Genomic DNA, 16,472 nt, shown 5'->3' on the forward strand with positions numbered 1-16,472 from the left:
AACAATTTATTTTTAACAATTGCCAAGAATTATTAATAATTATTGATAATAATTTAAATAACTTATAATTAATACTACGATGATGTAAGCAATTAATCGATCTTCAAAGTACTTAATCATAACCAAAAATTATATTCGAACCGTCAACGGCTCGTAAAAATCCCGAATTAATTTATAATTACTTAACGATGAAATAAACAGTTAATTTTTCTCAAATTAATTAATAATAAAACAAAATAATAAACTCAATTCGGTCCGTCGGTGGATCGCAAATGCTTAAGAGCAATTTTACTTCATAATACAATACTCTAAATAATTAATTTATCTCAAATGAAATAATAACTACTTATACGATGAAATAAACAATTAATTTGTCTCAAACTAATTGATAATTCAATAAAAGCTTAAAGTCGGTCCGTCAATGGCTCGCAAATTCCCAAATTAATTTATAATTAATAATACAATGGAATAAACAATTAATTTTTCCAAACTTTATTAATAATTAAACAAATAAATGAATATATTTAAATTCGGTCCATCAGTGGCTCGCAAATTCCCCAATTAATTTGCAATAGCAAATTAAACCGATGTAGCTTTAATTCGACGATGATTCGCAAAATAATAATTCAAATAATTCAAAAATTTAACAATTTGGCGGGCTCGCGGCGGATAACTAATTACGGTCGGTAAATCGACTAAGCTTGCGGGTGATTGGAGCTCGAGATAAGTTTGGGCCCGCGCTCGGAGATGGCGCGTCGGTCGGGCTAGCTGTCTTACACAGCTCCAAATTTCTCGGGCGTTACGTTTAATAATAACAACAAAAAGAAATCAAATTCAATTGTCGGCATCCATCAATGTTCCAACCAATGATACCATTAACAATAGTAATAATCATGTCACACAGTTAGTTCAATGACAGCGTCTCGAACAAAAAAAAATAACAAAAAAAAAATAAATAATAAGAAGCGAACGCTCGACTTTGAATCTACGGTTTAATGTACGAACACACACAAATACACCCCGATGATACCACGCCTCTGAGTGTCGTCACACACGTCTCGATAATCCGAAAAGGATTCAATAATTACTTTCGTAAAAAAAAATATTAATACAAAAAAAAATTACACCAAAAATCAAACTGGTGAAATTTACTAAAATTGATCGCGATATCACGGTGAGGACACCCTGGAGCTAAATTAGCGATCAGACTCACCCTGCGGCAGCAGTGAACCCCTCGGGTCGGTACTTGTCCAGGTAGCTGACTCTCAACGAAGTTGGCGGGATAGCAGGCGGAATAGCGTCGATGTCTCGGCGATGGCGTCTCCCACGTGCACGTAATGATACTAATTAATCGTCACTCGGCGATAATCCACACAGTGGCCGTGAACAATCTCTTCGACAAGGTACAATCGTAAAATAATAATTAACAATGTGCAATATTTAACTCAGTAATGGTGGTTAATTGCGTTGTAAAATATTTTAATGCTTGTAGCGGAATTTGTGTGACTAACAGACACGGCGTCCAGATCAGAATCCATTTTATTATGGCTGCCTCCTCGGCAACATGTGTTCTCCAATTTTCCGTTAGTTCAAAAACCTCGCATCCAATCAGCTCACGGCTTCTTCTAGCCAGCCGTTGTATTACGGGATGCGTCCAGTACTCCGTTGCAATCGATGATTGGTCAATATGTCACTCGGTTCGGCTTACGGTATCCAGATGGTGCCTCGCTCGACTTAAGTTGCTCAAGCGACGTCGTCATTCGTCGGTTTCAAATTTTGCTTCGCTCTCGCCGTGGTCCTCCTCCAGATGTCACGCTGGTCGTTGATAGCTCTGTGTAAACTCGCGGGTTCGTCTGATCGCTTAAACTTAATTTCGCTCTCACTCTCACATACTCTCTACAATAGTCACACTCATTCCTGCATACTTTTCAAATTCAGCGCGGTTTCGGGTTTAAGCCTTACCTCGAGCTTCACACTCTGATCAGGAGGCCGCTTGGGGCGACACAGTCGCGTCGAATCTCCGCATTCCTTCAGCTGAGCCAAAATAATTAATAATGATAAAGAAAATAGCATATTCGTTTTCTCTGTGGAAATATACATGGTAAAACCAATTTTTATGACAATCGGTTGAACGGGGCGGAAGTCGATACTTTACAGCGCCGCCTGGTGGCGAGTTACATCAATGAACATAATTTTCATAATGATCGGTAAAATAGTTTCTGATTTTATCGATGTCATATATGGGTCATTCTCAGTTAAGACGTAAATTCGACGTCCACGGTGAAAAATCATCTTTCTTAAAAAAATTAAAAAAAAATGTAATTATCTCTTAGAGCTCGTGCTCATGTAAGTAGTCACTCATATTAATTTCTTAATTTTATTTAATTTAGTCACAATTTCATCTCAAAGTCAGAAAACATCTCTCCCCTGGCTTGTCTCCGGGCTGAATCTGTTTATGTATTAGTAATTTAAAGTGCATAGAAATCGAATATATTATTTGAATTATATATTTCAAAAAAATAAATTGAATAAATTCTCGTAATCAAGCGAGTAAAATTGCATGATATTTTTTTTTCTTAAAAAAAATTACGTTTAAGTTTGTCCCCTACATTTTGCGTCTCATCCCCTGGCATGTTTATTTTCCTGTAAAATCGGTATTTGTTTACTGACTCGCGGAAATTGAAGACTTTGAATAAACATCGATGAGTTTGTACTTTGTAATCAGCACCACTCGAACTAGGTGCGCAGTCATTTTGTTATTTATTTCATTACTGATACTCTGTGGATACAATTGAGAACGAGTGAATGGAGTCCCTCCCCTGGTCAATTTTATTTTAAAAATATTTATCTAAAAATTTTAATTCATCTGTATATTTACTTCTTGTTGTGTATAGATTCTAAGTTTTCTTGGTTAATCGCGTACAGTAAATACATTTGTCATTACTTCTTTTTTTGTTACTAAAAAGTATCTCCCCTGTTTATATCTCCCCTGTCTTGTAAAAGCCAGGGGAAAGACACGATTCCAGAGGAGATATGAAAATTTCAAACTAGAATTTTTTTACTGTTTTTTTTATTGTTTAAAGGTTGCATATTGTTATTTAATTTAACGTATAAATATATTCACAATATAGTTCATTGAAAAAACTCGATTATTATATTTTTTTTACATACTATTTATCAAGTCTCTCCCCTGGATTGCGTATCTCCCCTAGTTTTTTTAGAAAACAAGATAAAATTAATAAATTGACTGACCGCCTTGCAAACACGTTTAAAATGATTGTTTCAATCGAAACATTATAAAATTTAATTCAAATTTCAAATTTTTTGTCGTGCCGCGTTTTATCAATAAGCGATTTATGTCTTAACTGAGAATGACCCATATACAAACATCCTCTTTTATATATATAGATGTATAGTTATATATAATTATATATGATTATATTTGGCCAATATATAAATATATATAAATATTTTTTCTCGGGTAATGTGGTATAATTTAATGGATGATGTTTTTTAAGGTTAAAAGCTAATTAGATTTTAGAATCGATATCGATACAATTGTTTAATATTAACATATATAATATCAATTTATGATTGTTTAAAAATTGTTTACATTTGCATTTTTTGAAAATATCAAGCTTATACTTACTGTCAAATGGTATCCGTAGCTGCGATTGTATTTTGAATCGAATCAAGTTTTTAAAAATTTTTATTAGTTACAATTTAATATTATTTGAAATAAATAACTTTAAAAACAACTATACATTCCATAAATATTAGAACTACTATATTTTACAAATCGATGTAATACGTTATTTTTTTTTTTTTTTTTTTTTTTCATTTTTTTGAAACAAATTCGACATCGTATTATTTTTAAGCATACATTAATTAAAAAATTCATCATCATCAAATGGGTCGTTTTCTCTAACAAATATATTAATTGATTCAGACTTTTTAATGTCAAAAACTTCTTTCGTTTTATTATTCCCGTATTTCTGCTGCTTTGAAAAAGCCGAAGTAGATTCACCGGAAGTATCAAATAGATCCTCAGTTATTATCGATTTTAATGCGCTCGCATTTTCAGAATTTTTGGAGCTTCCATTAGAAAAAGTATCGTGAATACTGCTCTCATTAGGACGATTAATAGCAACAAAAGAATCCTTAACATCATAGCAATTTTCTGTAAGAGTAAAATTTGAATCAGGATTAAGATTTTTTTCTATAATTTCATCAGATCCTGTCATATCTATCGAATCATCATTAAATTCAGAAGGTTGTTCATATACTTTATTTTTTTTTAATTTTTCACCTTTACTTTTTAAATCACTAATTTTATTTGCATCCAAAACATTAAGGTCAATATTGCTATCTCTATCAATAAAGAGGACCGATGACCGAGTGTAGTCAATATTTTGAATAAAATCATCTTCAAATGGTGATTTCCTAGATTTAATTACATTTTTAGGAGGAGGTTTATATCTATTAGTTTTTTTGCAATAATTTGTACTATTCATCATACTTGGTCCTTCTGACGGATAAGTCCTAACATTCCAACTATCGAGCTCTTGATCGTTACTCCAACTCTGTTCTCTACTTCTAGGTCGACAAGACAATCGATAGCACTCTGAATCATTGTCACTACACTCAGATCTGGAAATACCATATGAAATGTTAGATTCTTGGTATAGCAAATCAGTATTACGATCATCATTTGCACTGTTAGGTCTTTTTGGCCAACATCGCTTGCGCATTGTATGTCGACGAGAGTTCTCGATGCGATCATGATATTCTTTCTCCCAGCCTAAGGAATAATCGAGTTGTAAATGATCTCTACCATCTCTAAAATAATGATGATTATATTTTCGATGTAATGTCGAGTAATCACTTTCTGGTGGTGCACCATACCGTTCCCAAAATCTGCTATCTTCTTCTCTTCTTTTTCTCTCGAATTCATGTCTTGGCCACCTCTCCTCTTCATCATAATCCATGCTTTCCTGACTACTAAATCTATCTCGATCTCGGTCATCTTCCTTCCAGAGTTTGATACGCCGATCTCTACGATTTTTATCATATAAAATATGATCTTTCCCTGGATATGAGGATCTTTCTCCATTCCAAGGCAAACCTTGACTATTGCAGCATTTCCAATGAGATATTCGATGATTATCGTCTTCAAAAAATATTTTTCGTGACGCACATTTTCTATGATCTTCTTCCCATTTACCTTCATCATACCACGGCATCGACTCTGATTTTACCCTATGACCACACTTCGTCCAAAGTCCCTCATGCGATTTTTTATTCATCCTCCCTCTAAAGTATCTTTCTTTTTCAATCATTCCAACTGCATCTTCATAGCACATAATATTTTCACAACCAGCATCCAGCATTGGTTTCTTTCCAGTATAAAATCGGTCGCTTCTAAATTTTTCATTGCTTTCTTCATTCTCTTCATCTTCCTTCCATTCATTATCACTTTCAGTATAATGTCTGGGAGTTATCATTCTAGGTAGTTTTTGAAATTCTCTTTCCTCAGGAGACCAAGGAGAGTTTCCTTCTAACGAATTGTGACTATCATATAATTTTTCCGACTGACAAGCATTTATATCAAACTTTGCCCAATTTTCATCATTTTCAGATTTATCAATTGCTTGTCTTGATTCAGGAAATGGATGAAAAACATCATCAAAGCCCACGTTGTGAGATTCTACAGTTTTCAAAATTAATCCTTCATCAGATTTTTCAAAAACTTGGCATCTAGTAACGACATTTTTAGTCGAACCCGAGGGTTTTTCACTAACTTTTGTTACACTTAATGATGGAGATTGTGGTGCTGAAAATAGATTCATAAGATCTTCATCTGCATTCATAGTTGTCGACTCATCTAAAATTTTTAAACACGTATCTGACTTTTGATCGAATTCTGTGTTTATCGATTCAACCTGACTTATAATTTCTCTCAAAGCTGCATATTTATCATTCGAAATGATTAGGGGACAAGCTCGTTCTATTTCGTTAATGAGTTCATTTTTGTTTTCTTTATGATCGGAAATGAATGATTGACTTTGTTCTTGTATATGCTCTTCACATTTCAGATTATTAATGTACTTGTAGATATTTTCTTCCACTTCTGGCTTTGTATATTGATTCTCGTTATTTAAAACATCAACGTTAATTTTATCTTCATGATTTTTTTCTTTCATTGAGAATGATTTTCCATTTATTTGTTCATTACTATTATTAGGAGTCCGATAAAAAAACGATTCATCATTTACTCCAGTATTTAATGTTGACTTAGATTCATGATCTCTATTTTCATTTTTGTAAGAATTTAGTTGTTTACTTTTGAAATCGTTGACTTGTTTTCCTAGACCTCGATTATTTTCACTTTGTGATTGATCATTTTCTAGTATTTCTCGAATCACTGCATACTTGTCATGTAAGGAAAATCCGTGTGATTTAGATTCACCTGAAATTTTTTTTTCTTCATGCTTCAATTTATTGTTTTCACTTGAGGATGGAGGAACGATTGTAATTTCTTCATATGAACGTGGATGTATTTCTTTTAATGAATAATTGGCTAAACATTTTGTTAATTGCTGCAAAGTTAAATTAGTCAATTCTGGAACAGTCATATTTAAACTTGCAGCCAATTCAGTAAGATTTGCAGATGCTAATTCCGATAATGTCGAATTTAACGCTGATTTTGTTGTACATTCATCAACATTTATATTTGAATTTTGCAAAATCGTCGATAAATTTAAAGGTGTGATAGATTTAATTGACTGTTGTAATTTTGATGAAAAAAATAAATCTGTGTTTCTTGTTTCTTGTAACTCTCGAGCTCTTAATAGAGATGGATAAACTTTATCATCATATTGATGATCCTTTTCTAATTTCATATTTTCGAGCCCAACTTTTTTTTCTGATGTCTCGGCTTTCTCACATTTAATAATATCATATTGTAAGCGATTTTCAATGTGTAGTGGTATTGGTGGTGGTTGAGAATTAATTTTATCAGGTTGTTTTTTTGGTGGAAGAGGTGGTGGATTTATAAAGAGACACTTGCCATTACGTGGAGGCGGTTCTGGAATACATTCCAGTTCAGCACTAGAGCTTGATAATCGGGAATTAGCTTCTGAAGAGCAAGATCGTAATGGAGATGCTGGCGAATCGTTAATATTTGAGAGTTCTCTAGAAAAAGATTTCCTGTCAACTTTGCTTGTGACAGGAACATCTATGTCGAAATCTTGCTTTTCAGTAGAATTACATTCATTTTCATTCAATGATTGAACTACATTCTTTGACGATTGATATATTTCAGTTTCTGATTTTTTATAATCTGTGTTTGTTAATAATTTAGTATTTGTGCATTCCTCCTGTGATAATTTTTCTGATAAGTTTTGATTTTGAACGATTGATTTTTCTTCTAGCAGTGAAAATTCTTTTGAAGACAATTCATCTAATGCTTCAAAATGTTCGAAATCAGCGAAATTGTTACATTCAATCAAATTGTGTTGTTTATCATTATTTGAGTATTTTGGATCAAGAGAATTGATGGAAAGATGAAATGAAGTAGGAAATATATCATTCAAACTAGATTCAACTAAATCTTTCAGTATTTTTTTTGGAGGGTTCTTTAAGTTTTGGAAAAAATCTTTCTTATCTACGTATGGTTTGCTCAAACCAGTTCCTAAAGGGTCTAATTCCGTGAAAACATCAATTTGAGGACTGTTGTTTTGAAGACTGAATGAAGACGAAGGAATCTGAAAAATAAAAAAGTAAATATAAAACAAAAATACTCACACTAAGAATATATTCATGAATCATATCAATTCATCCAAATTAGTATATTTAGGTAGATTTCGTTAGGAATGTAACTATTGTGTTAGTCCTCATGGTGGAATTTTCACCTAATTTTACTATCATATGTCATAATTAGTCAAGCAAGTTCCAAAAATACCATTCCCTCACGGTTTCGAGAATGCCGTAAAAATACCGTAATTTTTCGGCATTTACGCTCATGCCGTATATTTACCGTCATAATTCGGTAATGATGCGGTTAAACTATAGTTGTTTTAGCCAGTTTTTATACTGTAATTATCCAGTATATATACTGTATTTATGCTGTACAGTTACAAAAAATGTACTATATGTTTACCGCATTAATGCCCAAATTTTACCCCAAAAATTGCAAATAATTAGCGTAATAATACAGTAATTATTAGTAGATTTCATAGAAATCTAATTATTGCATTGGTTCTTATGACGAAACTTTTGACAAATTTCGCGATATTTCGACTCAACTCGACGAGCTGAGTCAGAAAATATACATCGATCAGAAGTTTATATATTTATATATATAACCGACCTTGTCAACAGGATATCTGCAAAAGTTTACAACTGATCTTGATGAAACTTGGTACACATATTCTTTAAGTGATTACCTTGAACGAGTCTGAAGATCATGTTTTTGGTCACTTCATTAATGTATTACTTTTGATTAAAAAGAGATAGCTAATTTATGAAAAATTCATGTGATAGCTCATAAAATTGCCTTTAATTTGACGTGTATAACATTAACTTTTTGTCAATTTTTAGTTATTTTATGAAAGTTAAGAGGTCTATTAAACTATTTTTAGGCTATGTGTAGTACAACCGATTTATAAATGTTATTCTATCAAGAATTTTCAACAGATCCTAATGAAATACGGTACACAGATACCTTGGACAATTAGCTCGCATGAGTCTTAGGATGTACGAAATCAGTAAATTAGTTTCGAAGTAGTAGCTCTTCAAAATTATCAAAATACTGAAAATCATGTTTTTTGGGGCTTCATTCATAAATGGACTCTGTTATGCAATAGTGTGTTAAGTACATAGGATTTCCATAGCACAACACATGAATGCATAACAGTGTCTAAATAACTTTCGATTGAAAAAAATAGCTAATTTGCAAAAAAATTCTTACATGACATTGATTTTTTAACTACCCGTAAAGAAAATCGAAGATTTTCGAAAAATCGGAAAGTTCTTGGTTTTACCCCATTTTGCAAAAATCGAGTTTTCATCAGATCTTGACGTTTGAAGGAAGCTTCCCTGACTACTCCCGCGAGATTGTCACTATATCTGTATGTATGTGTGTGTGTGTGTGTGTGTGAGTGTGTTTTTTTTTTTTTTTTTTTATTTTTTTTATAGAAGAGGTAAAATACATTTACGTATGCCAGGACTTGGGGTTGGTGCTAGGACTAGGTGTTGGTGCGGTGCCTGGGTATGTCGGACTCAGAAGTCAATATTATTTTGGAACAATACCGACTAAACATCCTCCTCTCTCCTCATAGATGTTACAGGGAAGACTGGATCGGGACCGCGTTAGCATTACTTCGATCCAGTCCATGTTGTGTCTCACGAGACCTACTTCTTGTTACTACTGGTTTCTAATCCCTTTCTGCGATTTTTTCGTTTAAAAGGCGCTGCGCGTAGGCTGCGACAGCTGGCCAGTTTTCTTCTTTTGTGATCATGCAGGTTACCAAGCTCTCAGGGGAGAGCGTTGTGCGTATTGTTTCTTCGGTGCTGATTCTGAGTCAGCGGGTCGAAATACATAAAGATATATGGGTCCCGTCAAAAGTACTGACAACTTTTTTTTTTGTGTGCCGGTGTTATCCAAATAGTAAATACACCAAGAAAACTTCTGCAGAACTTCTTTATGGTAAATAATTTAAAATTTCGTTTTTAACTAATTATAATAACAAAAATAAAGAGAATTTTATATCAAATAGAATCTATCTTCTATTTCGGATGCGGCATTTTTAACTTCCGGCTAAGAGAATCAATGATTTTCGGAAAATCGGGAAGTTATTGGTTTCACCCCGTTTTTCGAAAATCGAGTTCTCATCAGATCTCGACGTTTTGAAGTCCTAGGAACGTTCCCTGAATGTTTTCGCGATGATGTCCGTACGTCTGTGTGTGTGTGTGTGTGTGTGAGTGTGTGTGTGTGTAAACCTTTCGTAACTTTTGAACGGCTTGACCGATTTCATCGCGGTTGGTGTCATTCGAAAGGGCTTCGCCTAACTTAAATTTCCTGTATGTTGGAACCAATTCGGACAGGTAGATTTCGAGAAATTGCAAAAAAAGTGAAAAAAAAAGTTGTTTTTTTTTTTCATTTTTTCAAAATATCTCCGATTTGGCTGAACCGATCGACTTCAAAAACTAATTAGCTCTCAACCTTAAAAACCCGCATCGATCGCCACCAAGTGCGTCAAAATCAGTTGATGCTTTCGTGAGATATCGTTGTCGAAAAAAATCGAAAAAAGTGTTTTTTTGTAATAACTCCTAAATGTTCTATCAGATCAATTTTTTGTTGTGAATTTTCATAGAGCTCAAAAAACTTCATCGATCGTCGCCAACCGCATGAAAATCGGTTGATTCATTCAAAAGTTATAGCAGTTTGAAAATGTAAAAAATAGTGTTTCATCGAACTTCGAGAAGACTAGCTTTATTTTTGAGCTCTTAAAGCTCAAAACAACACACAAATTTAATTTTTGAGCTTGATTTTTACAAATATAAATAATGTTGTGAAGCGGGAAAGAATAAGAGTTACGGTAATTATTACGTGAAGCGTTCCACATTCACGTAACAGGATATTGGTAGGAAAGGATTGAGAAAGGAATGTGGAGAGGATCATCTTAATGTGAGTTTATAGAATATGCGAGAAAAAATTATTAGATAGCGACAAAATCGCATGCGTTTGAAAATTAAATGAAGCGGGAAGTTGCAGGGATGGCCTTTAGGGTCAACCGTTTTCTAGATCTTATTTTATTGTAGATACATTTATTTTAACAAAAAATTGCTGAACATATTCAGCAGAGAGATATCCAGTTGAATATTATTTTAACATAAATATTTGAGCGTAATTGATGGATTTGGTCAATTCTATCTAGTATTGAATACAGAAGAGATAGCTCATAACCTGCTTTTTTGCTATGAAAGCTTTAATAAATCATTCTTGATTATCATATCAGATTATAAATTACTAATAGAACAAGATCTCCGACACCCCGAACATATATCATTTCATATAATATAGAAAATAATGTAGTTAGTTACATTAGAGTAAGGTTCACCTTAGTCGACTGGAGAGGTAGCACAATACGAAAGTGTATTTTACGGCCTCAATTGAATATACCCTTGAATAATCTTTGAGTTGAAATTTAACGCCGATGTTGAATCTCCTATGGTGGGACTTAATTCGGACTCGGAGGCTCAAAGTTAAGCCTGGTTCCGTGTTAAATTAAATCCGACTTTAGATTCCAAAGTAGTAAAATTTCCGTTTTCACCACTTGGACTTTGAAGGGATCCAAAGTCACGTTTGATAGGAATAAAAAATTGGTCCGATTTTGAACCCCTGTACTCAAGTCTATAATACCATACAACAATCTTTTACAAGGCTTGTACTAGACTGCTTAATTAGTTTCTTGCAATACGATTTTGTGCAAGATACATACGTAGATGGAGATGCTAGAAACTAAGGCTTTTGCACAAGGCTCTGTAAAAAAAATCTTGTTCAAACACGTCTTTCTTAGCATAATAATAATAATAACAATAACTCTTATTTCGCATGACTCTTAATGCGAAGTATTAAAGTATGCTTTACAATCAAAAAATTCTGTTTGCCTCTTTTTCGTTACTGTTTTTCCTGTTCCACTTTTGTTAGTCCGGCGAGCTTAACCAAATTACACATCGTCGGATAGAGAATTTGATAAGGATTCATTCCATTATTTATGAAGGCCAATTTGATGGATATAATAACTTAAAATAGATTAAAATGTAAAAAAAAGTTTTCTTGTCAAGCAGTAGAAAAAGTGTCAGTATTCTGTAAACACAAAAACTAGAGAAGAAGGCCATTATTTGGATCGTTTTTTCCTTAAGATGATTTTAGGGCCGAAGAATTCACATAACATTAAATGGCTATCAGAGATGGTTCCGTTTAATTATAGTTCACAAAAAGAATTTAACTAATTTTGTACATCTACGTATATTTTCGACACATACTATCGTCACACAGTTGCACCTGCGCAAAATAATACAGCTGACTTTTTTTCGCAGGGAAATTTGAATTTCTAATGTAATAAGTAAGAGAAAAAAAAATTTGTCCTTGGAATTTGTTCTATCGTATTCTTAACTTATCGCTAAGAAAATTAAAAATTAAAAAAATTGGAAAGTTATTGGTTTCACTCCGATTTTCGAAATTGAGATTTCATTAGATCTCCACGTTTTGAGGTCCTAGAAAGCAATTCCGACCATTTTCCTGAGGATGTCACTATGTTTGTACGTGTGTGTGTGTGTGTGTGTGTGTGTGTGTGTGTGTGTGTGTGTGTTTTTTTTTTTAAGTGAAACTTCTTTATCGACGTATGAGAGAAATTTTGTAGCAATGTAAAAAAAATCGTCACGATTTTCCGTTACGCGCCATGTTGTTTTTTTTTATCAAAGTTCAGTATAGTGCTGTAAAGAGTAAATCTATTAAGCATTATTAATTCTAAAAACAATTGAAAAAACAAATTAAATGATAATTTAAAAATAAAACAAAACAATTATTAGTAAATAAAAATATGTATATGTACATATTTTATAATTATTCGTTTCTAATGATTTATTTATTCATGTTGAATTCTCTAAAATCATTGCATGTCTACAAGATTAACTGTCATCAAATAATTGTATTACTTTGAATGGATAATTACAATTATTTACTCAGAACTTGTGTAATTGAGTAAGTTATTAAATATCTGCTTTGAAATATTTTTACTAAGTTATGGTATGAAATATGAATTTTAAAGTTCTTTATGTAATTTTGGTAAACTGATTAATTAATTTTTAGATTAAATAATGGCAGAATTTAAAAAATGACAACAATGGTAATGACGATAAGATCATAATTAATTAATTACAATAATTATATCTAGCAACCTTGCAGTCACTATGTGACTGCCGTGACTTGTGAACTATAAGTAAATAAAATTTTGCTTTATTAAATAATGACTTTTGTTAAATTGCACTATACTTTTTTATCTATTGATATTATTAAAAATATAAGCTCATTTCGATGTTACACTCATCAAGAGCTTTCAAGTGTGTACTTGAAAGCATGTGTACCCACATGCATTTTGATATATTTTTCATCTATACATATATATAATACATATAAATGTATGAAAAATTGTTGTAGGTACTGAAATTAAAGGTCTTGATGGGTGTATCATCGGGATGAACTTATATCTTTAACAACGTCAATAGTTCACTAGGGTTAATACAGGGTCATTTCTTAACTATGTATCTAGAGATAGAGCATTTTCAAATTCAGCCTAAATACTTATCATCGTAAATTAACTATTGGTGAAAATGATATGAAACCTTAAAAAGGTACAACTCCCGGTCAAAACTTTTCCAACGATACCAAGTTTAGCTATAAAAACCTATTTTTTCATATAAATACACTGACCACGAAATTTCGCTTATTCTCTTAATAATACAGATAAGAACAATGATAAAATGAATTACTTATATTATTTGTATGCATGTCTATAATACTAAAACAGCTTTAATTTAATCCGGAAAAATTTTTTAATGTGAAACATCTATAGGCGGAGGGTAAACCTGATTGTTGGCGTGGCGATACAGGCCGTGGCGATGCTTCGCCATGCTATATTATGATGGAATATATATACTATACGAAGTCTATAGGTAATAGCGTGTTAGACATGGCGCCGCGATGCCATGCGCAAGTGACTATGCGCAATCTCTCTTGCCACACTGAGCTCGCATACCTATAGTATATATAGTGTTACTTGAACTTAAATTGGCGCGCGCAAGCGCGCGACTGACTATGGCGTTTGCGTATATTTTCATGCTTATGATATATTTGACCAATCACGTTACAAATAGTTTGCTTACATGATATATTTTCATATTTTTCATCTAAATTATAATAGTGGATTTACTACGTTACATATGTTAAAGTAACCTGAGTTTTAAGTAAAAAATAATTTTTTTAGCGAACAAATATGTCTGATAGCAATAATTCAGAAAGTGAATTGGCCAAACTTAGATTTTGAATACAATTTGGACCGATTCAGACTGATAGATGTTGAGAAATCTCAAAAAAACTGTGAAAAAAATTTTTTCTTAAGTGGTTTTTTTTTAATAACTTTTGAACGGCTCTATCGATCAACTCTAAAAACTAATCAGCTCTTAATCTCGGAAAACCACGTCAATCGCCACTAATTCGGTCAAAATCGGTTGATTCGTTCGAAAGATATCGTGCAGAAAAGAAAACCGAAAAAGAATGTTTTTTCGGAATTACTCCAAAATTCCTTGTTCGATCATTTCAAACTTTGAGATTTTTTATGAGGCTTAAAAAACTGCGTTGAATGCCATCAACCGCGTGAAAATTTGTTCATTCATTCAAAAGTTATTGCGATTTGAAAATTCAAAAAATAGTTTTTCATCAAACTTATATCAGACTTTTGAACTCGAAGAGCCCAAGCTCAAATGCATGAAAAAGCTATTTCTTTGAGCTCAGAGAACTCAAAACAACACATAAATTGTATTTTTGAGCTTGAAGAGCTCAAAAACGGCCTAAGTGCAATTTTAAGCGTCCAGGTATGGGATTAGCGGGGAGTTTTAGGGATGGCCTTCAGGGTCAACCGTTTTCCTAATTTTTTTATCATGCCATATTTAGTTCCTGTCATAATCTGTACTTTTTTGCCTATTACTTGTACAAAATAATTTCGATGTTTCACATCTGCCAGGCGTCCAGTGACGGCTCACAATTTTTTTTTTTCTTAAGTCTCATCTACCCAATTTCTGTGAAGTTGTAAATTGTAAAAAAATGATATGTCATAAAGAAGTTTCACTTCTTACCTGTGTACTCTGGTACACACACATATTTTATTTTTATAGAGAAGCGAAAAAAATCTTCCTAAGACACCACTATCATTGAAAGATGATGGTCGGTAGTGTGGGATTTTTACCCACTAAAAGAAACTCCTCTCTCTTCCCCCGTGGATGGTACGGAGATGACTGAATCGGAACCGCGTAAGCATTACTTCAATTCAGTCCGTGTTGCGTCTCGCGACGGTTTCTACTAGTTACTGGTCTCTTTCTGCGGTTTTTCCTCTTAAAAGACGCTGTCCATAGGCTGCGACAGCTGACCAGTTATCTTCTTTTTTTAACATGCAGGTTACCAAGCTCTCAGGGGAGAGCGTGGTGCCAATAGTTTCTTCAGTGCTGCTTCTGTAGTCCTTCCACCGATCACACTCGAAGAACGTGTGCTCGGCATTGAAAATTTTTTCTGGGCAGTATTTGCACATTGTTGTGCTGTGCAGATCCATCTTGAAAAGATAGGCATTGAATTGCCCGTGTCCCGTCAATAGCTGGATGAGGAAGAAGTCTGTTTCTCCGTGGTTCCGAGAAAGCCAGGCGTTTATGTTCGGAATCAGGCGTGCTGTCCATCTGCCTGTTTCCCCGGTTGTCTATCGGTCCTGCCACTCATGTAGCGTTTCCGTTTTTGCCTTCGCTCTTGCCTCCATAGAGTTGTCACCATTTATTTTGGTGTCATAGATTTTCAGTCTCTTGAATGCTAGTAAGTCGATTGGTGCGGCTTCTACTATAACCAATACGGCCGCTTCTGAAACCACGCGGTAGACACAGGTGACTCTGAGCGCTCCTCGTCGTTGCACTGCCACTATCTTGCGCCGGTAGGTCTTCTGCTTAAGGATATCTGCCCATATCTCCGCTCTGTAGAGTAATATCGAGTGAACTACTTCTAGAAGCACCCTCTTTTTTCTGGTTCGTAGTCCCACCGTGTTGGTCATGATTCTCGACAGGTTTGATACTGTCTTGTCAGCTTTTACGCAAGCGTTTTCGAGGTGTTCTCGGAAAGACAGCTTTTCATCGATCACTACTCCTAAATAACGCAGTGCCCTTGTAGAAGTGAGTGTTGTCCCGCCCATGTCAATGACGAAAGGTTTTGGGAACCATTTTTGACGTGTTTAGATGACCATTTCGGTTTTCTGCTTGGCAAGTTTTCGATGATGTTTCTCAAGCCAATTTTCAACGGTGTCGATGTTTTCCGAACCAGTAGTTCTGCCTCCTCGGCACTGTCTACTACTATCGTAGCTGCGACGTCGTCCGCGAAGCCTGTGAGTTGCACTTGCTTTGGCAGCGGAATTTTCAGGAGTTTGTCATAGTCCGCGTTCCATAGGTCAGGCCCCATGATTGAACCTTGCGGCACGCCAACCGTTATGTCATGTTCTTGAGGGCCTTCCGTCGTTTCTGCTATCAGCGTTCTTTTGTCGAGATAGTCATCAACTATTGCTAGATTTTCTGGCTTCACGTCAAATTTGTGCTCTAAGGCATCTTTCTGGATCACGCCAACTGTCGACTGTCTTTTTCGGAAGCCATGTTGGTTTGTG

The 16,472-nt window shown here is 34.0% G+C and overlaps 1 protein-coding gene across 1 annotated transcript in view; it reads right to left on the bottom strand.

Moving 5' to 3' along the window:
• Positions 1-3,691: 3,691 nt before the first annotated feature.
• LOC123263996 overlaps positions 3,692-16,472 on the bottom strand; it is a gene marked incomplete in the record, with an annotated part of 337,741 nt that continues 324,960 nt past the window's right edge. The window contains 1 exon segment of the mRNA XM_044727045.1: positions 3,692-7,766. Within this exon segment, the coding sequence (XP_044582980.1) occupies positions 3,885-7,766 (3,882 nt within the window).

The sequence above is a fragment of the Cotesia glomerata genome, linkage group LG1, assembly GCF_020080835.1.
Source record: "Cotesia glomerata isolate CgM1 linkage group LG1, MPM_Cglom_v2.3, whole genome shotgun sequence".
NCBI lineage: Eukaryota > Metazoa > Arthropoda > Insecta > Hymenoptera > Braconidae > Cotesia > Cotesia glomerata.